Below are 25,674 nucleotides of genomic sequence, written 5' to 3'. Positions count from 1 at the left end.
TTACACAGGAAAGGATCTCGGCGTCAGTTCCACTGGGTACCACCAGGTGGCAATGCCTATCAATTTTCCAATTACGCAGTCCGGCGGGAACGCTGAAGAGGGGTCTTCCCGTAAATAATGATCGCCTACTGTATGCCAGGCATTGTTCTTAGGCGTTGAGGATACGTCGGCAAATAAAACAGGAAAATTGTTCTGCCTTTCCCTTCCATTTTTCCGTTCGCGGAGGTGTGTACGTGGCCTGACCAGGAGAAAATCGGCTTGTGTGGGCAGGAACTGAGGGGCCGGAGGCTCGCGGGAAGTGATGAAAATAATCTGAAAGGTCTGCGGTCATCAAAGATCAGTGCATACAACTACCTCCAGAAGGGAATATTATTCTTATTCTGCAGCCCACCTTCCTGCCTCCTTATCCCCACCCCACCGCAGGGAGGTAGGGAGCAGGGGTCACCTCCCTGTCCTGTCTTGTAGGACCGGAATCGGGGAGGAGGGAGGTGGTCTCACTCTGAGAAACCAGAGTGGTGGGTCCTCAATGTTCTGGGTTTGGGGGGGAGCTTGAACGTCTGAAAGTCACCGAGGGAACCAACCCCGTGGGTGTGCTGGACCGCAGCCCCCAGACCCCATCTGGGCAATGCTGATCTCGGACAGCCTGGTGGATCAGAAGCCAGACTCAGTGGCGAGGAGTGAGGCTGTCTGGGACCCCTCCTTCAAGCCGCTGCTGCGGCCGTCCCGCAGGCGTGCATCCCGACTGTGCCCTGAGCGTCTGCGGAGCCAGTGGTCCCCCGGACGGCTGGGTGTGTGCCGCCGGGGAGAGTGGTGGTGGACGTGTGTGTACGTGGGTGATGTGTGCAGCGTTGGTGGTGGAGATCCTGCGTAAGGACCTACGTGAGGGGTGCACCCTGTGAACGTGCATGTTTGGGGTAGTCAAGGACTCAAGGGTTGAGCAATGTGCGCAAAGGGACAAGGACAAGTTGGGGCGGGGTGGGGGGAATGGAGTGTGCCCAGGCGGACACCCGCTAGAGGATACCAAGCCGCGCCGGTTGGGATCCTTCGGAACGCGCGCGGCGGGATCCTCTCTGTGTCGAGGACCTGATGCTTGTCCGTTGAGGGGAAGTTACCGTTTGTGAACCCACGTTGGAGAGTGTCATGGGCGGAAAAAAGCCCCTGTACTAGGACACTCGTCGGAGTATCCCTCTGTGTGTGTGTTCCTGCAAATGAATCAACTTGGGGATATGTCCGGTGCGTCTGGACTGCTTATGGGTGCACTGTGGATGTGGAGGGAGTGTCTCCAAATCTGGGACCGTGGAAGGAGGTCGTCTCAGCGCTCCGGGCAACGAGCTAGGGGCTTGCGCTGGTGAAGATGGAGAGACGCAGAGCCGTTGGCCCTGGGTTCAGCGAGGAGCAGCCTGCTGGGCAGGAGCCAGGGGCGGAGCTGGATGCCCCGGGGGGCGGGGTCGGAGGGGGCGGGCCGGCTAGAGGGGCGGGGCCGCCGCGGCTGCAGCAAAGCGGGCCGGGCCAGGGGGCGCCTCGCGCGGCAGCGGCTTGCGAGGGCGATGCAGTGAGATAGGACCGGCGGGCGGGCGGGTGCGCGCGGGGCGGGGGCCGCGGCCGCGCTGCAGAGATGTGACTTGAGGCCGAGAACCAGCAGGAGCGTCGGCGCTGCGAGGCCGCGGGGGTCGGTGAGTGCGAGGCGCGCCTATGGGGTGGAGGGCGCTGCTAGGACCCCAGAAACTTTTCCCGCCGTGGACTTCGGAGAATTGGGGAGTCTGCTTCTTGTGCCCCTCTAAGCCCCCCCGGGGGGTTAGTCTGCTGAGAAAGATGGGGAATCGGGGAGGGGGGGGAACCACAGTGAGGCCGGAGAGGAGCTGCAGAGGGCGGGGCGGGGGGAGGGGAGGGCCGGAGACCTTTATGCCGGGGCGGGGGGGGGGGTGGAGGAGGAGAGGGTGCTGTGTACCCGGACCAGGTGGAGATCCAAGTCTCTGATCGCAGGTAAAGGACAGCTGGGAGTAGTGTGCGGGAGTCCAGCCGTACCCGAGTGACTCGTCGTGGGAGGGGAGCCGCCGGCAGGTCCCGAGGCCGCGTGCTCAGCCCGTGGGGGCTGACCGCAGGGCAGACGGAGCTGCGGTTATAAGGACCAGGCTTTGGGGGTGAGCGGCCGCACCTGCCGCAGGGACCGGGGGCCAGGCTCGCAGCCGGCGGTGCCTGCGCACTACGGGACAAGGGGGGAACACTGCGGGAGGAAAAGAGGCAGAGCTGAGACCTGGGGCTGAGGGACAAACGAGAGACGGTTGCATACAATGGCGGGGGGTTGGCGTTTCTATTCCGACCAGGCTGGGGCTGAGGACTAGCCGTGTGCTGTGGTGCGTTCGCTGTCCTTGGAGGACACGGGCTCCCAGCCCCGCACATCCCGGGATCCCTCCCGCCCGCACGGGGCCTGGGCCCGGGGGAGCTAGTTAGCCATCCGGGCAGCGGGGCGCCGACCTTGCCACAGAGGACGGCCCCAGCGCAGCTCTCGAGTTCGGTCCCTGCCTCTCGCTCTGTCACACCCAGGCCTAGCCAGTCAACCCCCTCCCAACTCGTCCCCCGTTCGCTAAGGGGGCGGCTCCTTGGAGCGCGGACAAAGGCCCCTGGAGTGTGGCGGGCAGCGGCGTCCCTGTCTGGGGCCCCGGCCCACGCGCCACATTGGCTACCCAACTGCGCCAGGATGGGGGGCACTTGAGCAGAGCCCAGGAGAAACTGGGGGTCCTCGAAAAGACAAGAGAAGTGAGGGAAAAGTGAGGGAAGGACCTGGCACAAAAGCCACGGAACTTCAGCCAAGGACCCTTGATTCAGAAGTTTCCTCGGTGGGGTGGGGGGTTTCGGTGGATTGGGACTTCCAGTGAAGCTGCATGCAAATAGCATGTAAATAGAATGCAAATCATCATCTGTTGGTTGGGAGCCCTCCACGAGGCCAGTTTTGTTTGTAGGCTGTGGAGTGAAGGGTTTTCTATCTGTTCCCTGCTCTAAGTCTGAAAAGGGGTCAGCTGAGTTGAGAAGGAGAAAAATGGAAGGGGAAAGGAGTCGCCATTTGGGGCAGGCAGCAAGACAAGCAGTGTTGTTAGAAAGAGAAGCTTCAAACCCTTATTGCTTAATTTGTTCTTTCAGTAAATGTACCAGCTAGAGATCTGGGGCTGGGGCACTACAGTGTAGAGAATGGCCAAGTCCCGGCTCTCAGGGCACTGGCCAGGTGGGTGAACAAATAAATAGCTAAATAAGTAAGTAAATAGTAAGTAGATGGAACTTCTAATTGGGGTAAGGGCTGCCAGGAAAATAAAACAGGAAGATGTCAAATAAAGTGATGAGGGTTTGTGTATGTGGGGAAGACGGTTCTCAGGAGTGACATTTTTGTCGAGCCTGGCAAGATGGAGGGCCCACCTCTGGGAGATCTTGGGGGACCACTGTGCAGGCAGAGAGCACTGTAAATGCAAAGGCTTGGAGGTGGGAATGAGTTTAGCACTGAACAAAGGCCATTGTGGCTGGAGCTCGGAGGCAGATGTGGAGGGGGTGGGTGGGAGAGAGGATGGTAGGGACCAGCCAGAGCACGATCTTTTGGGCCATGGAAAGGAGTTTAGGTTTTATTCTCCATGGGCCAGTGAACCCTTGGAGGGTTTTGATTAGGAAGCCAAGGGATCTGATTTTTTAAAAGCTCCCCTGACCTCAACACGGAGATGGAAAGCAGCTCCCCTTTCATTCTGCCTCTGGGGATGGCGAGGCGCCGGGAGCCTCTGAGGGGCTCCGTCTGGCCGGTGGGGACCGTCTTGAGCCTGTCCTGTCCTGTGAACCCACTTGGGGAGCGGCTAGGGTTTTAAAATTCACTCTCCACTTTGAGGCAGTTCTTGTCCACCTTAAGTGGCCCCCACCCAGAGCCCTTGGCCCCATAAGCACTCACGCAGAGCTTCCTGGGGGTTCTGTGTTAGTCACATTTTCTTCTCCGAATTACCGCCCAAGAGGAACCATCCATCCCTGAACGGACAGCCAAGGATGCAATTTGCATTTAAATGATTGCTTTTATTTACAGGATTGGAGCTACTTTGCATATTCATGGATCATGGAGCTTGTGTTCTGGCAACCCTGTTTACTAACCTAGGAGGGTTATTAAATTCAAGAGCCCCCAAAGAGGCTGGTGGTCTGGGCAACATTAGGAAATGAAGATTATGACATGGTGTAACTTGGAAAAGATATCAGAGGGTGAGATTGTGGGTCTGGGAAAGAGCTTAATGTCAGGAAACCTTGTAACAGTTTAATCTCCCAGAGCAGGAAATGCACCATCGGCTATAACGGAGTGGGCTGGGACAGAGTGTAATGCTGGGGTGCGTGGGGAGACTGCCTCCGCAGCCTAATCCTGGCCTTCTGCCAGGCATGGGGTGAGGGCTCAAACCAGAGGTGCAGTGTAAAGGCCTCGGGTCAGGAGTTGGGAGAATGAGTTCTAGTCCAGCTTGGCCTGCGAATTCCACGAAGCCTCTGGCCAAGCCTCACCTCGCATTTTCCCAACAGGAAGGACGATGGAATCATGATTGTCTTTTTAATAAGCAGGGATCCTGTATTCCCTGTGGGCCAAGCACCTTGCAGAGTATTTTTCACGTACTTTTCACACCAGCTTTGTGAAGGCAGCACTATCTTTATCTTTTATAGAGGAAGAGACCGAGGGTCAGAGAGGTTAAGTAATGCCCCATGTCACATCGTTAGGTCTGGCTTCACTCCCACTGAGGGCCTCCACTCTAGAGGAGACTGATGAAAGTATAAATTCTGTGCCAGGCATTCACCCAGGTACCGATCTCCTGACTATGCCCAGGAGTAGGAAAATCCCCTCCCCGCCTGCTCATTTTTTTTCTTTCCCTTCCATGTTCTAGCATCTCCCCCATATCTTGTACCCCTTCATATGGGAAGTGGGTGGATGCGGACACTTATTTCCCAAGAGAATGGCCAGTGTCTGGTCTCTGGGTGTCCTCCCTCTGACTTCTTGACAGAGAGACCCGGTTTCAGGGCTCCCAGGCTGGCCTGGGTTTCCCACGGGAAAACCACTTTCGCAGTGAGGCTTCCGCTTAGAGCACCTGCTTTGGGGATCAGGTGAGTTTAGAGGTTCCCAGGGCAGACCACCACCAAAGGCATCTCCCATTCATACCACCTCAGGGACCGCTTTGCCTGGTGTGATGGAGGAGGCTGGAAACCAGTGATGGACAAACACCGGGGTGGGGGGAGCCCCTTTCCCACCCCATCTCCACGGCAACTGCTCCCCCGGAAAAGCAGTTGGCAAAGTTCATAACGTCTGACGGAATATTTGCCAATCATTTCTATTTATTGAGCAGACAGTTTATGTAAGTGCTTACCTCTGTCAACCCCACAGGATGGGTACCGTGAGCACCCCTAGTTTTGCAGAGGAGGACACTGAGGCCAGAAGGCTAAAGTCAGTTTGTCCAGGGTCACAAGGTACTAGCAGGTGGCAGGGGCAGAACTTGAAACCGGAAGATCTCTGTCGGAAGTTCGCCCTGCTGCTAGCCCGGCCTGTGGCCCTCAGGCAGGCAGCGCTGTCCTCCCACAAGGAACCTTGCCTGCATTCTTTCCAGCCTCTGTAGGCCCCAGCTCGTGGAGAAATGGAGTGCGGTGCTCCACCACCTGCCGGAGGCTTCTGGCCCCTCTGCGGGTGGGGGGGGGATGGACAGAGAGAGAGAGAGAGTGTGTGTGTGTGTGTGTGTGAGAGAGAGAGAAAGATCGTGTATTTAAGAGCCTCTGAATGAGTCACATTTCTGGGAGCCTGCCTGGCAGCAGAGGTAATTAGTATGTGAGCCAAGCCTTGTGCATTCGTTCACATTTGTTCGTTCCTCCTTTTGAGGAGCCGCACGCCTACATCCCATGGGTTTGTTGCCATATATTCATCCCGTCCCGATCAGCCTTGCCTGCGGCTGACTTGAAACCTCTAATCTTGCCTTGTTCAGTTTGGGATTCCTGGAGAACTGCTCTTTTGGTGGGAGGAAGCACCAAGTGGCTGATGCGGCAGGATGGGGCTTACCTGCCAAGTGGGTGCCACCTGCTTGGCTCTGGCAGGGTTGGTGAGGCAGAACGTCTGGGGGGCTGTGGCTCCTGGCTTCCCCGGCTGCATAGGTCCCAGCTTCTCACACCTCGGTGTGGCCAAGCATCTGCACGCACTTGGGGCTTGCTTGCCGGGCTTGTTGAAACGGAGGGGGCTAGGCCCACCCCCCTGAGAGTCTGCACTTCCAGCGAGCTCCCGGGTCACACTGCTGCCGTCTGAGGATCAAACTTTGACTCAAACCTTTCCGGCCGTCTGTTCTTTCCTCTGTAAGACAGCAATGAGCACACCTGTCCTGCTGGGGTAACATGAGGGTCAAGACCACTTTTACCAATTCATCTGGTTCGGCAGCTGGGCTGTGAGCCCTGCCCGAGTGGCAGGTGCTAGTGAGTCAGTGCAGAACAAGACAGACAAAGCCCTGGACCTGGGAGAGGGGAGAACACACCCAGAGGGTAATAAAATATTTGGAAATTGTGGCACATGCTACAAAGACAAAAATCAGAAGGACTGGTGTAGAGCATAATGGGGGACAGGAGAGACTGGCCAGCAAAGGCCACACTTACCAGGTGACATTTCTAGAGCCCAGGTCTGTAGTAAGAGCCCAAGTGACAAGAGTACAGTTGTTTGCCGCCTGGTTCTACCACTTTCTAGCTGTGTGACCTCCAACAAGCCAGCTGACCTCCATGTTTTATTTCCTTTAAAATGGAGATAGTAATAGTAATGGCCTCATGGTGTCATTGTGCAGATTATACGGAGTTAGTATATGTGAAGTACATAAAAGTGTGCCTGCAGTGTGGTGAGCACTGTGGGTTAGTTGTTGTCATGGTTCCTCTGGCAGTCGTAGAAAACTCTGGAGGGCAATTCTGAACCCCCCAGCAATCCTAGATGAGCCAGACTCAGCTTCATCCTGTGAGGCAGTGATCAGCCCTCATGATCATCCTAGACATTGTTCTGTAGAGTGGGGTGGCTGTCACCTCCTGGGCATCCTTAACAATGATGATGATCCACTAGAGACAACTGGATCCCACTAAAGCTCCTGGCTACCCTTGGTTGTATCCACATGCCTAGACATTGGGTAGGGAGGACTTCCTGGAAGAACGGGGGCCACATGATGTGGGAGGAATCCTAGAACTTCTTTGTTGGTAAGTAACACAAAGCCAGCGCAGACTGGCCTAATCCAAAAAAGGGAAGTTTATTGGCTGGATGAATAGTGGCTGGACCATGAGTCTTGAGGGCCAACATCTGGGCTGCATCCTCACCCCTAATTTGCTTGAGTGGGATGCTGGGGTGCATGTTTAAGAAGCACCTCTTGCCAGATGCCTTCTGCTCTGACCCTGCCTTTCTCTCACCGAGAGGCAGAGGTGACAATCCCTGCAGCACCAGGCTCCTTCTCATTTGGCGGCATCGATAATTTATCCCAGTCAATGGCTTCACAGCCAAGGCAGGATCAGAGCTGCTCCTGGAACCCCATAAAGGAGCAGAGAGGGAGAGAGAGAGGTGGTCGATACTGCATTTACTTAGGGAAGCCCCAGGGAGGCACCGGAGCTGCCTGGATGTGGCTGGCTACGGCCTCACACACGGGTGGAGCCAAGGCAGCAGGGCCAGCTTGAGCTGCCTGGAGACAGGCCTGAGCGCCGAGCTGTGTAGGCTGGAGCTTTCTGAAGGGCAGGCTCCGTTCCAAAGTTAAGAGCTGGTGGCAGTAGGGGCAGAGGAAAGAGTCCCGGTGAACGAGCCTCTCACTCATTCGACATCCACCAAGCATCACCTTTGTGCCAGCACGGTGTGCTGGTGCTTGAGTCCACACGAGCGGTGTCATCCTGGCGATGTTTTGCGTCCCCACCCCCACAGGGGACATTCGGCAGTGTCGAAGGATTTTTGGGTTGGGGGGAGTGGTGTGCTACGGGCATCTAGGGGTAGAGGCCACGGTACTGCTGAGGTCCTACCGTGCACAGGGCAGCCAAGAAGAGTCAGACCTGCAATGTCAACAACACCAAGGTGAGAAGCCCTGGTCTACCCCGATGAACCAGACAGTGTCCCTGTCCTCCTGCATCTTGCAGCGGAGAAAGACAGGGAAAAGAGCAAGAAGGGAATGCGAGAAACAAAGTAAACAGGCAAGAAAAAAAAAAAAAAGACACAATTAGAGCAAAGAAAGAAGTAGAATAAGAGGCTCTGGTGAAGAGGAATGGGGCTGTGACCTTGGCCAAGGTCTGAGAGGGTGACAGGAGGTGGGGGTGAGGAGCAGTTTTTCCAGCAATGGGTTGGGGGCGTTTAAGCAGAGGGAGCAGGGGGGCAATATGGGACTTGGGTTAAGCCCGACTGCCATGGTTGCTGTGTGGAGTCCAGCTTTCATGGGGGCCCGAAGGAGCGCCGAGGGGAATCCTGCAGGGAGGGAGACGGGGGAGAGACAGACAGGGGTGCAGTGAGGGTGGGTTCTCTGGAGATCTTTGGGGGAGGTCTGAGGGGCGAGGGAAAGGGGAAACCCAGGATGCTAGTTCATTTTGGATACACTGTGTTTGGAAATGAGGGCATGCTTCTAGGAGCCGGGTGGTATGACCTTGGGCAAGTGTCCTAACCTCCTGGAGACCCTGTTTTGTCACCAGTGTAAGGACTGGATGTGCCCAGTGCCTGGCTTAGAGTGAGGCGTGGGTAAATATTAAGCCGTTACCATTGAGAGACTGAAAAGAGGCAGTGTGTACCATTCTCAGCACAGTGCTGGGCTCATGGCTGTCTCTTCAAAGTTTTGTTTTCATTCCCTTATTTTTGAAGAGATCAAACATAGCACAGAATATAAAAATCAAAGAGTAGAAAAGAGTATACAGAGAGAGTGGATCTCTCTCTCTCACCCTCTTCAGCCACTAGCGATGATGATTCATGAGTGTTCACTGTGCGGGATCAAGGCTGCAGGTGGGAATCAGGGTCCTGTACTCCCCCACCCCCGCCCAGGGGCTGTGCCTTCTGGAGAAAGGGCTGCCTTTTTCTGACCCGTCAAAGGTGCCTCATGGGCCAGTAGGTTCGAAATGAGGTGGGTCTTAAAAGAAGTCAGGAAAGTGGGAATCTTACAGTGAACTGGTCTTTTTCTCCCTCCAAACATCTCCCCCGTCCTCAATATTCTGGAACCTTTCCGGCGTCAGAGAGAAAGATGAAAACCCACCAGGTGCTCGCCTTCCTCCTACTCTTCGTGATCGCCTCCGGGGCTTCTGAGAACGCCAGCACGTCCCGGGGCTGTGGACTGGATCTCCTCCCTCAGTACGTGTCCCTCTGCGACCTGGACACCATCTGGGGCATCGTGGTGGAGGCGGTGGCTGGGGCGGGCGCCCTGATCACGCTGCTCCTGATGCTCATCCTGCTGGTGCGGCTGCCATTTATCAAGGACAAGGAGAAGAAGGACCCCGTGGGCCTCCACTTCCTCTTCCTCCTGGGGACCCTGGGCCTGTTCGGGCTGACATTCGCCTTCATCATCCGGGAAGACGAGACTATCTGCGCGGTCCGCCGGTTCCTCTGGGGCGTCCTCTTCGCGCTCTGCTTCTCCTGCCTGCTGAGCCAGGCCTGGCGTGTGCGGAGGCTGGTGCGCCACGGCAAGAGCCCCTCCGGCTGGCAGCTGGTGGGCGTGGCGCTGTGCCTGATGCTTGTGCAGGTCATCATCGCCATCGAGTGGCTGGTGCTGACCGTGCTGCGCGACGCCAAGCCGGCCTGCGCCTACGAGCCCATGGACTTCGTAATGGCCCTCATCTACGACATGGTACTGCTCGTGGCCGCCCTGGGGCTGGCGCTCTTCACGCTGTGCGGCAAGTTCAAGAAGTGGAAGCAGAACGGGGCCTGCGTCCTGGTCACGGCATTCCTCTCCGTGCTCATCTGGGTGGCCTGGATGACCATGTATCTCTTTGGCAACGCCGAGCTGCGGCAGGGAGACGCCTGGGGCGACCCCACCTTGGCCATCACCCTGGTGGCCAGCGGCTGGGTCTTCGTCATCTTCCACGCCATCCCGGAGATCCACTGCACCATCCTGCCAGCCCCGCAGGAGAACACGCCCAACTACTTCGACACCTCGCAGCCCAGGATGCGGGAGACGGCGTTTGAGGAGGACGTGCCGCTGCCACGCACCTACATGGAGAACAAGGCCTTCTCGATGGACGAACACAATGCAGGTAAAAGGGGTCGCCACCCTGCGGGGTTAGGCTCTGGGCCCATTTGCCCCCAAAGGACTCCCTCTTCCCTCTCTAGTGGGGATGGGTGGTCCCCGGGGCAGTCCTGGCAGATGGGAGCCGGCAAACATTGCCCCCCCCCCCCCCCCCCCCCAGTATTTCAACTGGCCCAGAAATGAGTTTTTATTCGGCATTTTCCCCCATCCTTTGCCAACTAATTTAATATCAAAATCCAGGTTTCGCACCTCTTTGGCAAAGTCAGCTCTGGCAGTGCTGGGTTGACATTCCCACCTGGCAGTATCTGTCTGGAGCTGATCTGAACCAGTGTATGCTGGAAGGTTCTACCTCTCAGGAGTTGGGGGTGCTCCTTTGTTTGTTTGTTTGTTGTCATTTTCATTCCAGTGTAGTTAACATACAGTGTTATATTAGTTTCAGGGGTACAATGTAGTGATTCAACAGCTCCAATTATTACTCAGTGCTCATCAGGATTAGTGGACTGTTGATCCCCTTTACCTATTTCACCCATCCCCCTTGCCCCCAACCCCCAACCTCCTCTCTCGTAACCATCTGCTCTCTCTAGTTAAGAATGTTTTCTCGTTTGTCTCTCTCCTCCCCCCTGCTTTGTTTGTTTTGTTTCTTAAATTACACATATGAGTGAAATCATACAGTATTTGTCTTTCTCCAACTGGCTTATTTTTCTTAGCATTCTACTCTGTAGAGAGTTGCAAATGGCAAGATTTCGTTCTTTTTTATGGCTGAATAATATTCCATAATATATATACTACATCTTCTTTATCCGATATTCATCTATTGATGGACATTTGAGCTGCCACTGTGCAGGACAGTATGGAGGTTCCTCAAAAAATTAAAAATAGGGGCACCTGGGTGGCTCAGTCAGTTGCGTGTCTGCCTTTGGCTGGGGTTGTGATCTCAGGGTCCTGGGATCGAGTCCCATGTGGGGCTCCTTGCTCAGTGGAGAGTCTGTGTCTCCCTCCCCTTCTGCCCCTCCCCTGCTCTCTCTCAAATAAATAAATAAAATCTTAAAAAAAAAAAAAAAAATATAACTACCCTATGATCCAGTAACTGGATTGCATTCCTGGCTATTTACCCAAAGAAAATGAACATTAATTCGAAGGGATATAGACACCCCTGTGGTTACTGCAGCATTATTTACAATAGCCAAATTATGGAAGCAGCCCAAGTGGCCGTTCCTTTAGATGGGGATCCATTTTGTGTTTACCACACTCCCCACCACTCCCTATTGCTCCCTGACCCAGCTGCTGGAACATACTAACATTAATTCCCTGGCTACCTGGAAGTGTTTGAGTTTGTAGTGCAGGTGCTAGATGGATGCAGGGGATACTGGGGGCAATGCTCGTATCTCCTCCCCACCTTCATTCAGGAGTATATGAATTGGTCCCTGGAGTCAGAGGCCTGGATTCAAGTCCTGCCCTCTGTTCTTCCTAGACGTGTGGCTTTGAGCAAATTGCTTTACCTCTCTGAGCCTGAGTTTTTCCCATCTGTAAAACAGAAATGATGAGAGAATGCACCTCTAGAAGTGACATCCTCAGGGTCTCCCCCAGGACCTGGCATGCTGGATGTGTGTCTTGGTTGGGTTCCCCTGAAAGCAGAGCCTGAGACTTGGGTGCAGCTGACTTACCCGGGAGGTGTTCCCTGCAAGGGAAAGGTGGGGGGTAATGAGACCAGGAAGGCGGAAGCAACCACACAAGTACATCAATGAGCTGGTTCCCGCTGTGGGCAGCTGGGGCTTGGTCCTGACAGGGATGCATGCAGAACGAGCCTCAGACTTGACCTTCCAAATCAGGGGAGCCTGCAGCATTTGCCGCCAACTCCTCCGTTGCCCACCGTCACGTATGTCCTCTGTCTCCCACTCCCATTGCCACGTTCCCCATTACTCTGGCTAAGTAAGTACCGCTGGCTTCTGAGAGGTTTGGTGGGCACGAGAGGTGGAGGCTGGCTGGGTACCCAGGACTGTCCATCACCCCTGCAGCGGGATTCGGAGGTGAGCCTGGAGGATGTGGTGTAGGCACTCAGCCCCTGCGGCGGATGCTTCCCAAGTATCTGTTCAAGTCATTACTTCAAGTGAGTCGGCTAGGTTCCCAGCACTTGAGATTCAGTAAAGTTGCCTTTTCTCAGTTGCCTGAGGATTGATCAGGAGCTGTAATAATAATAATAATGACATTAACAGTAGTGGTAGAGGAGGAGGTGGTGGTACTGATTACCTAGTATACTCATTGCTTCCTGAGCATTAACTGTGTGCCAGGTACTATTCTAAGTCCTTAACCTCCCTTGCTGCACCCAGTGAGGCGGTCCTGTTGTTATCCCCATCTTAGAGATGAATAAATGGAGACTCTGAGAGGTTCGGTAACTTGCCAAGGACGTAAAGCTAGGAGGTGGCCCATTTCCAGATGGCCATGCTCCCCTTTTCAGTGCTGCTCACCCAGGCAGCTGGGCAGTGTTCACCGGGGGGTCATGACTGCAGAGTCAGCCTTGTGGGGTTGATGCCTGAGTGCATCCTGCCTGTCCCTTGCAGACGGGGGGAAGCACGTCGAGCCATCAGATCCTCGAAGGTCACCCAGAGCCCTCCCCACCTGCCCAGTTTCCTCTGCGCCTCCGGCTCCCCACCAGACCTACAGGAGGGAACACCAATGACCCCACCCATGGATAGGGCTAGAAACCCTGGTGTGGTCTTTTAACAGAGCTGTTTCAATCTTACTAGAAAGCCCCAGACCAGCAAGCCCATGTTTGTCAAAGGATTTAGCGGGAATGAGTGTCCACTCGTGTTGCCAGGACAAGGTGGGGGTCAGGATGGGGAGCATCACTGGGAGCCCAGAGGGCCCTCAGGGAAGATCATGAGCAGAGGTCAGGAGCCTGGCTGGTTCCTGGGGTCTGGTGGAACCACCTCTTCCCTGGGTCCTTCTGGAACAGGATCCTCTTTATATGAGACCCATGGACTTCCCCTGGACCTCAAAAGTAGTGGAAACTTCTGAAATGGATGTGCACTTTTGTACGTTCATTGGGGAATTTTTGTCTATCACTTTGTCAAATGCTCAAAGCCATCTGTGACCTCCAGAAGGCTAAGAATCAGTGTTATTGAACCTGATGGTCTAGTTTACTTGGAGTGAAAAATGGGGATGCTAGAGCGACCCAAGTAGTAGGGTCTTCAAAAGTAAGGATGGCTAACCCTTAGTAGGTGCTTACCGTGGGCCAGTTACCATTCTGAGCATTTTAGTGGCTAATCTTGTTTAATCCCTACGATAACCCATTGAAGTCCATTTTGCAGACAGTAAACTGAGGCACAGAAAGGCTATGTGTCTTGCCTAAGAGGCAGAGCCAGGGTTTGAGCCCATGCAGGCTGGTTCCAGAGCCCCAATGCTTGATTCGTCTACCACAGAATTAATCCTCTCTCCTCAAAGCACTTTAGTGACCCTGAGCTCATGATGTACTAGGATGACTTGTGCATTGAGGAGACAGGGTTTATCAGTCCCATTTTATAGAGCAGGAAACTGAGGTCCAGGAGTATCAGCTGACTTGTTTAAGCTCACACTCTAAGAGCAGGGAGGGGGGAAGTTGGTTTTCCACTACGTGCATTTTTTTCTTGTGAAAATGCAGCCAATCCTTCCTATCCACATAAGATCCAGAGATCAAAGGTATCTGGGACCCAGGTCAGAACCAGCAGTACCAGGGCTAGCACACTGGGTGATGGGGGTGGGGTGGGGCCCTAGAGGTGCCCCCCACCCCCATCTATTTCACACTGACACACTCCAAAGCCAAGGAAGTTGTCTTTCTGTCCCCTCTTTCTTTTCCAAAATAAAACCAGTTTTATCATTCCATTTTGGTGACAAAAACTAGAATAATCACGTAGAAGTTTCAGCAAGTAAAAATAACAAAAATTGCTCAAAATCCCATTGCCCAAAAGCAGCTACTGCTATTTGCTTCCATCTTGCCAGACATCTCTCAGTGAGCACAGTCTCTCTCCTTCCCTCCCTCTCTCTCTCTCTCTCTCTCTCTCTCACACACACACACACACACACACACACACAATCCCATAGACTGGTTCTTAACCTAGCTGTACACTTGGGCAGCTTAAAAAAATTACCAATGCCTGACCCCTCGTTCTGGCTAAGTCTACTTGGGTTTAGGTTTCTCAAGCTCTCCGAGTGATTTGAAGATGTAACCACTGATCTAAGTAGTGTGTTTGCTTAAACCAATATTGTACCAGGTCAGTGACTGCAGAGCTGTAGTATCCTTTTCATGATGCGGAGCTTTCCTTGGGCACAATAATTTATTTTTCTGATCCCCAGCTGGTGGCTATTCCACTTGTTTCTGGCTTTCCATATAAGTAATGCTGCAGTGAACATTCATCTTTGTCCCCTTGATCAATTAACTTCTTGCAAGACAAAAGAAAAAAAAATTCCTAGACATGCATAAAAGAGTCTGCACCTTTAAATCTTGATACATACTGCCAGATGGCCCCCTAAAAGTTAACCTAATTTACTGCCCGCCCCCCTCCCCCCCACTTAATAACTGTATGAGAGCCCCATTTCTTCACTCACCTTGGATGTTGTCAGACTTTGTTTTAATAGCCCTGTTTTGGATCATCCCAAATGTGTGCCCACCAAAATTCACACAGGACCAGGCAGGGTGGGCCCCAGGCAAAGCCGATTCCCTTAGAAAGCTCACTTGGGCTAAATTGGAGTCCTGGCTAGGATTGTTGTTCTAGAAACCCTTGCTTTGCTGACTGGGGAACACCCGGCCATGTTCCCTTGCCACTTTGGGAACAGCTCTTGTCATCTTGGATGCTGACCTCAGCCAGCTTGTATTTTAGGGCACCAGGCCCCACCAGGGCCTTGCCCAGGAGTTACAGCTGGCTCTCTTTATTTTGCATTTTAGCCAGCCAGCCTTTTGGGCTCTCTTCCCTTGAGAGTCAATCCCTGACGTCCTCAAGAGATGGGAAGGGCATTCCCCAGGTGGCCTGTGGCTCAGTCAAGCCCCAGTGGCTTCTGCTCCCAGATTGCCTTCCCCCGAATGAGATCCCAGGTATATACCACTTCATCAGCCTCCTGCTTATTAATAAGTATCAGCCAAGGCATGAGATATGTGATAAAAGATTAAAATGCACCGAAGGATGTAGCACCTCAGATCACATCTTGGAAAGTGTTAACGAGGCATATTAAATGTTCACCTTTCAAAGGAGCAATAAAGACAAGCATTCTTTCTTTTAGGGGATTTGGGCTCTCAGATCTCATTAGGACCAAGGGCTATTTAAATTCTGACTCTTAGCTTCCCTGTGCAAGGCCCTGAATCAGCTTTGAGGGGAGGGCCAATCTAGCCTCACCTGCAGAGTCTAGATAGAAGGCTGGCATTCAACCTAAAAACTTAAGATTCCTGGGGGGATGCTCCTACGGATGAGCCCTGCTTGCCTTTCACAGCCGACCCAGGTCAGAGTGGGGTGTTAGGTGGGACCCTTGTAGTTGCAAGGAATAAAAAATCTGATTTGAACTGGCTTAAGCAAAAACAAAACGACAACAAAAAAACAAATATACTGGAGATCTGGCTACAGGATCATTAGATCAAGGAGGCTCGGGTGATGACTAGATTTGATCTTCCTCCATCTCTTGGCCCTGTTAGGATCATGGCAGCCCACAACTCTAGGCTTACACAGAGTCCCAGTGGAAAAGAGGAACGTTTCCCCGGGATGCTTGAGCAAAAATCCCAGAGTTGGCTCTGATTGGATCTAATTGGCCAGATTGAAATCACATGCTAACCTCAGGCCAGGGTAGAAGGCGGTCATAGCCAACACTTGGGGCCAAGGCACCCACAGATGGCCGATAGAGTAGAGCCTTTGTTTGTTTGAGGAAAATGTGTTGGGGTCAGATTCCCCCACCACAGCTGGCCGGGTCTGTGCATTATAAGGAAAGCAGTGCTATTGGGTGCTCTCTCTCTTCAAGCAGGTGTAGGCTAGGACTTGAGACTAGTTAAGAGCCCATGAACTACCTCTTCTGCCCCCGGTGCCCCTCCCTGGCTCCCCCTTCTCTCCTTCCTGGGAGAGGTATCTCCTTGCTCAGCTCATGCATAACTAGCTGCTTGAAGGCTTGGATGGAGCTGCTAAAGCAAAAGAGGTATACCTGTGTCTGGAGACATTCATTCCGACCATGCCTGTTTCTTTGGTCTGGCTCGGGCTGAGCTGTCCCTCTCTAATGTCACTTAAACTCAAGTTGCTTCTAAGTAACTAAGTGTTTTGAAGTGATTTGAAGCCAGCATCGTGTGATGGTTAAGAACACAGATTCTCTGCCTGGGTTTTGAATGCTGGTTCTGCCTCTTTTCAGCTGTGTGACCTTGGGCTAGTGACTTAATCTCTCTGTGCCCCGTGTAAAGTGGAAAAAAAGGAAACTACCTATTATGCTATAAAGCAGACTCCCTGCTGAGTGTGGAGCCCCCCGATGCGATGCGGGGCTCCAGGGGGGGCTCAATCCCACGATCGTCGGTCGTGACTTGAGCTGAAATCAGGAGTTGGAGGCTTAACCGACTGAGCCACCCAAGTGCCCCTCTTCAGAGAAGAGTTTAAGTGAGGCTTTTCTTAGCAAAGCAAGATTAGTGCCTTCAATGAGAATGAAAATAATAGAGTCTGTGTTACAACTGAGATGGACTTTTGTTTTCATAGTGCTCCTACATTCGTATTGGCTTTTAATAGACTATTTTTTAGAGCAATTTTAGTTTTACCGAAAAAATTGAGCAGGAATTAAGGGAGTTCCCACATGCCCCTATTATTAACAGCTTGCATTAGTGGTACATTTGTTACAGCTGGTGAATCAATATTGATACATTATTATTAACTAAAGTCCACAATTTACATTTTAGAGCGCACTCTTTTGTTTGTGCAGTTCTGCAGATTTGGATGGATGGGTAATGTCATCTATGTACCATTATAGTATCATAAAGAATAGTTTCACTGCCCTAAAAATGCACCGTGCTCTCCACCTGTTCCTCACCGCCCCCTCTCCCCCACAATCTTGAGTCTTTACTTTCTCTGTCCTTTTGCCTCTCGCAGAATATCATAGTTGGAGTCACACAGTATATAGCTCTTACAGACTGGCTTCTTGCACTTAGCAATATGCATTTGTCTCCTCCATGTCTTGTGGAATTCGGGTTTTCTCTGCAAAAAAAGGAAATTTAGATCTCTCAAAGGACACAGCAAATAGGAAACGCCATTTACCCACCTCTCTTAGGTTAAAAAGTGCTGACGTATTTTGCCGTCTTTGCTACAGCTGTCCCTTTTTTCCTGTTTAGAAACACCCTGCCCCGCGGGGTTGGAGTCCCTGTGTTCTCTTCCCCGTCACTTTCCCATGAGGACGGCCTCTATCATGTACTTGATGTCCACATTCTTAGGGTTGTCTGCCTCTTTGTATCCAGAAACAGTGACGGGTGTTGAACGGTGTAATGTTGAACTTGGCATGAATGTGGTGAGAGAGGAGACCTTTGAGGGATGCAGAGGTGCTTCCTGGCCTCCCAGGGCCTGCAGGGGCTGGGGGGCAGGGTAGAGGCTCTACCCTGCCCCCCACCCCGGCAGCAAGCGCCCTGGATTCTACAAACTTCCCAACCCCACTGAGATGGGTCATGCTCCAAGAGAGCCAGAGAACAAAGCCCCATTGTGACTTTTGTTTTGAATCTGGCTTGTGACAATGGGGAGGGGTGGGGGGTGAGGGGGTAATGTGTGCCGGGAGCATGGTGTTGATGCAGGGGAAGAAAACAAAATCTCGGGTTGTTTTTTGTTTTTTGTTTTGGTGTTGTGTTGCTGCTTCCTACCTCCCTCAGCTCTCCGAACAGCGGGATTTCGCAATGGCAGCTTGGGAAACAGACCGAGCGCTCCGTTTAGAAGCAATGTCTATCAGCCCACTGAGATGGCCGTTGTGCTCAATGGAGGGACTGTAAGTACCAAGAGGTGATGTTGTGGCCGGAAGCCCAAGAGCGGTCAGTGTTGGGGGCAGCTTCACTGGGGGCATCCTGCTCTGTGGAGGCTGCTTACGGGCCCCGCACACACACTGGCTCAAGTGGACACCCCTTGCAGCTAGAATGCATGCAGTGCTTCCATTTCTCTTTGCCTCCCTACCCCCTTTCTCCACGCACGGAAGATCCACCTATACTTAGTGAACCATCTGTGGATTCGTTCGAAAGAGTCCCTATTTCTTGGGGCTCTTGTACCCAGTGAGTTCTGGCTTTCATTATTGCAGAAGGTGCCTACCCCCCCTTCCTGGGAGGTGACTTTTAAGAAAAGCCCAGAGTTGTGAAACCCCCGCAGATTTTGCGAACACCCAACCTAGCGTACCCCCCCTGGGCCCCCCCACCCCGTCTCTGTGACCCAGCTGGGTGCCGGGTTCCCCCACCTCCACTCCTTAAAAGATGTCTTAAGAAATTGGAGTGATTATCATTTCTCTCCTGCGAGCACAAAAACAGGTTTTACTATCTGATGCCAAACAGACCTTCAGCAGAATTGTCATTGTTTACATTTTGCCTCCATGCAATTACATCATTTTGTTTCTCCAGCAATCCAAAGACACACTGTCATTCCCACATTTAATTTCCAAACATAGCTACATGCTTCTTTCAGAAACAATGCATAAAGCCAGTTTACACGTGTAAATTGGACTTCCATTCCTATATCATGTGCCAGTTCCATAACTCAACCTGAGCTTTTTTTCTTTCCTTTTCCTTTTTTTTAATGTAAGTCGGGGATGGTCTTTGATCTCTGGAGGGAATTTGGGTTTTCCTGGTCTTTTGAATGGTATGCGAGGCATTGGTTTGCACTGGTTTGGAACAGGCTCAAAGACAAATAGACTCGCAGATTTGCTTTCTGAAAACCCCCTGCCATCCCTTGGGCTGTTTCATTGTCCGGTGCCAAGAAAAAGCCTGACTCGAAAGCATTCGGCCTGTGGTTATAATAAATAACGTTAGAAAATGGCCCCGTCAGTCACTCTGAGCCCTCCTGGTCTCTTCAAGGCCAGTGGGTATAAAAACACCCTGGACTTAGAAAAAAGCAAAGTGGGTTTCTGAGTGAGGAGACATTCATTTGGGGTGCATGATTACAGAAAAGGGGACCCGGCCTTCCCAAGAACAGAGCAGTGTCATACACAGTGGTTGCCGCTTTTCTTGGGAATTATTCAGCCCCTTAGGAAAAACCAAGGTAATTTATCTCTGGCACATTGTTAACGAATTGGTTTCTGATGTTGACTTTGCAAAGCACAAAGTTCTTAGTGTGTTATCCTTGTTTCCAGATCCCAACTGCTCCGCCAAGTTACACTGGAAGACACCTCTGGTGAAAGACTTTAAGTTCCAGAGAATAAGAATCTATCTCTCTTACCGATTTTATTCCCTGGCTGTGTCTTTCTTGAGGGAGAAATCAGTAACAGTAGCCGAACAAGGCTGCCTCACAGCCAGGAGATCTAGAAATCCTACACAAGGGGATTTCGTGTAAATGTGAACACTGCTGAACCGAAAAGCTAACACCGACTGCCCTCCCGTCCCCTGCCAACGACACACACACACACACACACACACACACGCACACACTTAATTCCAAACCAACCTCAATCCCTGCAAACTAAAGCAAAGCTAATTGCAAATAGTATTAGGCTCACTCGAAAATGTGGCTGGGAAGACTGTTTCATCCTCTGGGGGTAGAACAGAACCAAATTCACAGCCGGTGGGCCTGGCTGGTGTTGGTTGATTGTGGGGGTCCCCACACCATCGCCCCTCCCCAGCATGTGCTGGACCCCAGGTGGCCTTTTGGAGATGACTATTTCATTGGGAGGACTAATGGGGACTTTCCCACCAGCTTGCCTGTTGGTTTGCACATTTCAGGGGGGTCAGGAGCAGTTAAGGAGTGGTGGGTGTGATTCCAAGGTGCGGCCCGGCCGCATCACGGGATGAGCTTTACAGCCAGTAGTTGGGGGAGGGACCCCGGCATGTGCCAATGAAGAGAAGGCTCTCTGGGAGGTGAAGTGACCGTCACATTTAGAAAGTGGTGACTCACCACTGTTCCCTCTGTGGGCCTCCTGCTGCAGGTCTACGGCAGAAAAGCAGGCCCGCCTCCCTCCTTGGGGGAGCCAGAGCAATATTCCCGCTTGGGGCAGCAGCCTCTTTCCCTTGATGAGCTCTCCCTCGTCCTGCTCTTGCTGTGCTCCCCCCGAGCCCTCTCCCAGTTTTATTCCCATGTTCATTTCCAAAGCTCAGATGGGCCATCAGCTGACAGCCCCCCCGGGTTGGCAGGCCAGAAGGCAGGTGCCACAGCGATTCTCCAGGATGATGTCACGTGGCAGGGCATCCCAGGGGGGAGAGCACACTCTGCTGCCTAGCATGCAGTGAGTTCTCGGGTGTGGGACGCTGATGGAGTGCAAGTTCCAGGGACGGGTGGAGCGCTCCAGGGGTTCTTGCTGCTTTTGGAGGGTATGTGGGACATGTTTTAACTTGGTTTTCTGTAAGTTCCATGAAAATGGTTCTCTTCAAAGCCCATTGTTTCTGTCATGGTTTCCATCTGTCCTAAGCAAGTCATTCCTTTGTTATTTGGCATTTCGAACATCTCGGCCATTCAAAGCCCCATGTTCTCTGCACTGTTTGGCCAGCATAATCACTAGCAGTGATGCAAAGAGTTTTAACTTGACGGCATGAAATGTGTAAATGAGGGTGAGTCCTTTGGCATATACTCTAATGACTATATTGCTTTTTCTATAAAACAACCCATAAGCCTTTAACCTTTAAAGAAAATGAAAAAGGTTAGTGTTGGGGGGGGGGGAACTGACCTCTTCATAAGCCAATATGTCTGAGCTGTTTTAATAAACCTTCTGATTTTTCTCAAGGCCCTAGTCTCTGCTGTGTCCCGTCCTCGCCACAGTCCCCCTCCCCCCTGCAACCTTGCAGAGCAATGGGGTAAACAAGCCAATTTGGCCATCCCTATGTGGCCCTCCTCCAAGTTTTCCTTCCAGCTAGTGCATTTCCTTGTGTTGCCACGCATGAGGAGGAAAAAGCATGGCACCAGAATGCCACCCCTACCTGACCTTTGGGAAACAGCCCCACCCCTGCCCAGAGCATGTGCTTGCTTCTAGAGAATCAGATTCCAATCCTCTGTCAAGGAGCGTCATTGGTGGACTGGAAACCGGGAGTATTGGGGAGGAGAGGGAGGGAAAGAAGCTAGGACCCGGGGTGAGGATGGGGGTGGTGGTTGCATGCAGACCCAGGATTGTGAAAATACAGAAATCTCCACAAACACCTCGGTCTAGTCCGATGAAAAACGACAGCAATACACATTCTCGTGCCAGGAAATGGTTGCTTACCCCCGCTCTCTGGAGTCCTTTGGAGCTCTCTGATCCCATCAGTGATTCCGTCTGCAAGAGTCCCCCCCTTCCCCCCTTGCAGAAGGGAGCAATTCACCTGATCGTTTTTTTCTCTCAGTTCTTGGTGGTCCGGGCATATAAAGTGAGCACAGCATAAATGGCTACAAGGGGAAAGTAACGTTTCACCAACATAAAAACGGAACCAGCTTTGAGCCATGGGAAACCTCACTTAATGAGACCTTTTCTCCCTCCCTTTTTAAATCTCTGATACGTTATTGCAATTCTGGGTTTTGTTTTATTTTGGCTTTAAGGTTGAGAGTGGGCTGGATGCCCTCCCAATGGGGCAGAGGTGGGGAGTGAGGGCAGAGAGCAGAGAACTGGTATTTTTCTAATGACTCCACCTGAAGGGTACAAAGAGACCTCTTTGCCAAGAGACTGTGGCCACCAGTTGCCCCCACGGAGCAAACTTTAAATACAAAATCAAATGGCACCTCTGTTTATGTAAACAACACTTGTTGAGGGAAAATGACCTGAAGGAGAGCATCTGTGATCAAAATACCTAATTGTAAGCACAATACTTTCTGTGTCTGGTTATCAAAATCACTCTGGGACTATAACAGCCACGCTTGTCCCCCCTTTTAATAGAAAATGGTCATTCTATCCTGGATTTCTCCACTGGATATGGAGGGTGGGGAGTGAGGGAATCAGCTCAGAGAATTGGCAAACTGGGAAAATCTGGGGATCCCGTGCTTTTAGCACAGATTCCATCAGGGCCCACCAAACAAGGGTAAACTTGGAGTGGTCTTCCAGGCCGGCCAGTGCTGAGTTAAACCCCAAACTGAAAGGGAGCGTTGTGGCTTTTATAATCCAATGATGCAATGATTATACCAGCTTACAAGAGTTCTCAGCAGGTGCTTTTTATTAATTGATAAAGAGCTAAAGCTCGTTTTTGATAGATAATATATATTTATTAAATGTATTAATGTGTGTTTTATAATGTACCTTTATCCTCCCCTGGCTGACTGTTGCATACTTATTAAAAAAAAATCGTTAAAGAAATTTCAAGACAATCAATGTGTACCATAAATGACTGTATATAAATATTACAAATTTAAGGTTGTAAAGCATGGGCAGATAGGTTTTATTTTCAAAATGCTGTTCTTAACACAAAAATAAAGGCTTTACTATTTACTTAAGATGTGTGGTAGCTTGTCAAAACCACCCAGAATAACTATGAGGCTTTTGGATTTGCCTGGAGGCTAAGTCTGTGGCATTTTGAATGGGGGAATCCTGGTTAACAGCAAACCGCAGAACAAATAAGGGTAATAAGTTAGCTTACCCAGCAAATGAGGAACTTTCTATAGTACTTTGGGGATTTGACAACCAAAGTCCTTTGTCTGGGTTTAAGTGTCTCAACTTGTTGGGTTTGCAGTCAGAGTTAAGAGTCCGTCTCCTTTGGAAATGGTCGTAGGCAATACGTCTTCTTTTATGAAAAGAATACTCACCAGATAAACTTAAAACCCACGGCAGAGGTTTGGGACTTAAATTTAAGCAGCCAAAGTGGGAAACTGGTAACTAAAGCACTTCAACGTCTCTTGGAACTAGAGCTTGTACATTTTCACAGCAGTTGGTGTAGAAGAATATACCTGAAGCACTGAAGAAATAATAATGGATAAAAAATAAAATTTGGAGATAATGCAGAAAGTTTAGATTCGTACTCTCGTAGGATAAACTATATGCACTAAAGCATGTTTGCAACAAATCCTATCTTGTGCAGAAAAGATTCTGTATTCACATGTACCAAATCTAGTCGTTAAAAAAAAAATCAACAAAGAGGAAGCATAATTTGTACATTTTCCTCACGTAGGGTTATCGAAGCTCCGAAGGGAAAAGATCCCACCAGTGGTTAAGGTGGTGGTCTTAGGTGCAACCTCCTCATCATCCTCCATTTTGCATTTCACTGCAAAGAAATGAAAGAGAAAGTCGGAATCGATTTACATACCTAGACAGACTTGTCATTTTGCAAACAGCAAACTTTGATGTGTGGAGGTCCATGACACTGAAACCCACTGAGAACCCGCTACGGTTCTGGCACCACGGACCCACCGGGGAAGAACACAGGGCCACTGTGCTCCAAGGATGGAATCTAAAGCTTCAAAACCACGTAATGTTTGTGGCCATTCTTTTTTCCCCCCAGTTTTATTGAAAAGTAATCGACATACACCACTGTCTAAGTTTAAGGCAGATAGCAAGATGGTTTGATTTACGTATATGGTGAAACAGTTACTATAATAGGTTCAGCTGACCCCCATCGTCTCATACAGATCCAATACCAAGAAAAGAAAAAAAGGAAAAAATGTCTTGTGATGAGAACACTTGGGACCTACTCTCTTCACAAGTTTCCTATGTACCAGACCGCAGTGTTAGCTGTAGCCATCATGTTGTACATTAGGGTCCTAGTTCTGATTTATCATGTAACTGGAAGTTTATATCGTCCCTGGGAACCACAAGTCTGATCTCTTTTCCTGTAAGTTTGGGTTTTGTTTTGTTTTTTGTTTAGATTCCACATATAAATGAAGTCATACAGTATTTGTCTTTCTCTACCTGACTTATTTCACTTAGCATAATGCCTTCAAAGTCCATCACAGCCATTCTTAATTTAGTTCAGTAGAAGGTCAAAAGTGTGCTTTGCAGGTCGGGGGACTGAAGAAAGGAAGTTTTCCTGAAGATGATGACAGATTCCAGGCTCTTGACTCAGCCCAATCTGTCACCACTCACCTTGCTCCCCCCACCCACCCAAAATTAAAAACTCAGGATAACACTGGGGTGAATACAAGGTCAGAAGGGAATCTTTTCTAGTCTTTCATGGTCTGGAAAAGAATGTGATCTGGGGGATTTCCTGCCTCGGCCAAACAGGAAAGTTGGCAGAACACAGGACAGCACAACTTGTAAGGGAAATTGTCCCAATAGGGAAAAGCCCCTCCCCTAGAAAAATAGGGAAACCCAGTCCCCCAGGGTGGGGGGGATCCTTTTAGAAAGACCCTCTCATTTAGAAAAAAAATTTTTTTAAAGATTTTACTCATTTATTTGAGAGAGCATACACTCGTGCAAGTGGGGGCAGGGCAGGGAGGGAGAGGGAGAGAATCGAGAATCTCAAGCAGACTCCGTGCTGAGCACAGAGCCCAAAGCAGGGCTTGATCTCAGAACACAAGATCATGACCTTAGCCGAAATCAAGAGTTGGTCGCTTAACCAACTGAGCCACCCATGCGCCCCCAAGAAAGACCCACTCGTTTTTAATAAGTCTTTGCTTCTAGTGTTCAAGTGCATGTCCTGGGCATTAATGCCTGAAGGTTTTTCTGAGTAAGGTCACAGGCTCTGGTCGCACACGGAGAGCAGTGTTCTAGCAGAAAGGGTGTTGTTACCGTGTAGGGCCCAAGCATGGAGTGCAGGGACGCCATGATGTGCAGCACAGTTACTTCCTGTTGGAAGTGGACTGAAAAGCTTTCAGCAGCCCAGGCTAGTACGGCAGTCTTCAAGCTGGGGCTACACAAAGGCTTTATACGGGTATTTGGTCATGGTTTATTCAAAGAAAGTCCCCCTCCAAATCCGCAGCTGTGCCAGTGTGGACTTGCAGTCGGTGGGGTTTATATGTGATCCCCTTTCCTACCTCTCCCGGTCCTGGCATTGCCAAGTGTGGAAAAATCCCCAGGTGCCAAACAAGGAGGCAATTTGTCCCCCAGAGTCTCCTTTCTATGTTTAATAACTATCAAAAGCTATAGTATATTTATTTGGCTTTGTGAATTACTAATGACTGTATTAATAACTCAAACCAGAAGAAAAAAATAACTCAAAACCAGAAAAAAAAAAACGTATTTTTAAATCTTTTTTTTTTTTATTAAAGATTTTTTATTTATTTATCTGACAGAGAGAGACACAGTGAGAGAGGGAACACAAGCAGGGGGAGTGGGAGAGGGAGAAGCAGGCTTCCCGCTGAGCAGGGAGCCCGATGTGGGACTCGATCCCAGGACCCTGGGATCATGACCTGAGCTGAAGGCAGACGCTTAACGACTGAGCCACCCAGGCGCCCCGGGAAAACGTATTTTTAATACTTAGAACCTGTGGTCC

The 25,674-nt window shown here is 51.0% G+C and overlaps 3 protein-coding genes across 5 annotated transcripts in view; 1 reads left to right on the top strand and 2 right to left on the bottom strand.

Moving 5' to 3' along the window:
* Window positions 1–8,266, bottom strand: LOC116628027 (protein transport protein SEC31-like). Its single transcript, XM_032398065.1, has 3 exons — window positions 6,041–8,266; window positions 1,949–5,668; window positions 1–238 (listed from the first exon to the last, which is right to left on the bottom strand). Exons 2-3 carry the CDS (start codon window positions 2,893–2,895, stop codon window positions 1–3), a joined length of 1,185 nt encoding a protein of 394 aa, XP_032253956.1. The 5' UTR covers window positions 2,896–5,668; window positions 6,041–8,266.
* LOC116628040 (G-protein coupled receptor family C group 5 member B) lies at window positions 1,512–22,744 on the top strand. 2 transcript variants are annotated; one of them, XM_032398089.1, is made up of 4 exons: window positions 1,512–1,673; window positions 9,190–10,203; window positions 18,037–18,149; window positions 19,494–22,744. In XM_032398089.1, the coding sequence occupies exons 2-4, from the start codon at window positions 9,198–9,200 to the stop codon at window positions 19,536–19,538; spliced, it is 1,164 nt and encodes a 387-aa protein (XP_032253980.1). In that variant the 5' UTR covers window positions 1,512–1,673; window positions 9,190–9,197; the 3' UTR covers window positions 19,539–22,744. The 2 variants fall into 2 exon arrangements, with proteins under 2 accessions (XP_032253980.1, XP_032253981.1); XM_032398090.1 differs by lacking the exon at window positions 1,512–1,673 and adding an exon at window positions 1,930–1,983.
* A 224-nt stretch (window positions 22,745–22,968) lies between these two features.
* LOC116628042 (IQ domain-containing protein K-like) overlaps window positions 22,969–25,674 on the bottom strand; it is a 123,576-nt gene continuing 120,870 nt past the window's right edge. Inside the window, exons 9-10 of one of the 2 annotated variants that reach the window (XM_032398091.1) lie at window positions 23,412–23,508; window positions 22,969–23,202 (exon numbers count right to left, since the gene is read on the bottom strand). In XM_032398091.1, coding sequence (XP_032253982.1) covers window positions 23,124–23,202; window positions 23,412–23,508 — 176 coding nt within the window. In that variant the 3' untranslated portion in view covers window positions 22,969–23,123. Of the gene's footprint in view, window positions 23,203–23,400; window positions 23,509–25,674 lie in introns of both variants that reach the window. The other variant, XM_032398092.1, reaches the window with a different exon arrangement.

The sequence above is a fragment of the Phoca vitulina genome, unplaced genomic scaffold (assembly GCF_004348235.1).
Source record: "Phoca vitulina isolate PV1807 unplaced genomic scaffold, GSC_HSeal_1.0 scaffold109, whole genome shotgun sequence".
NCBI lineage: Eukaryota > Metazoa > Chordata > Mammalia > Carnivora > Phocidae > Phoca > Phoca vitulina.
The sequence above is the reverse complement of the archived record's forward strand: the minus strand, read 5'-3'. Positions and strand labels throughout refer to the sequence as shown.

Excerpts from the sequence above, each read along its gene's own strand:
- LOC116628027 (XM_032398065.1), bottom strand. The coding sequence starts at position 2,895 with ATGCTATTTGCATGCAGCTTCACTGGAAGTCCCAATCCACCGAAACCC. Across the intron at positions 239-1,948 it reads TGGATCTCCACCTGGTCCGG|GCCACGTACACACCTCCGCG; the intron begins GTACACAGCACC and ends TCTCCTGGTCAG.
- LOC116628040 (XM_032398089.1), top strand. The coding sequence starts at position 9,198 with ATGAAAACCCACCAGGTGCTCGCCTTCCTCCTACTCTTCGTGATCGCC. Across the intron at positions 10,204-18,036 it reads GATGGACGAACACAATGCAG|CTCTCCGAACAGCGGGATTT; the intron begins GTAAAAGGGGTC and ends TACCTCCCTCAG. Across the intron at positions 18,150-19,493 it reads TTGTGCTCAATGGAGGGACT|ATCCCAACTGCTCCGCCAAG; the intron begins GTAAGTACCAAG and ends CCTTGTTTCCAG.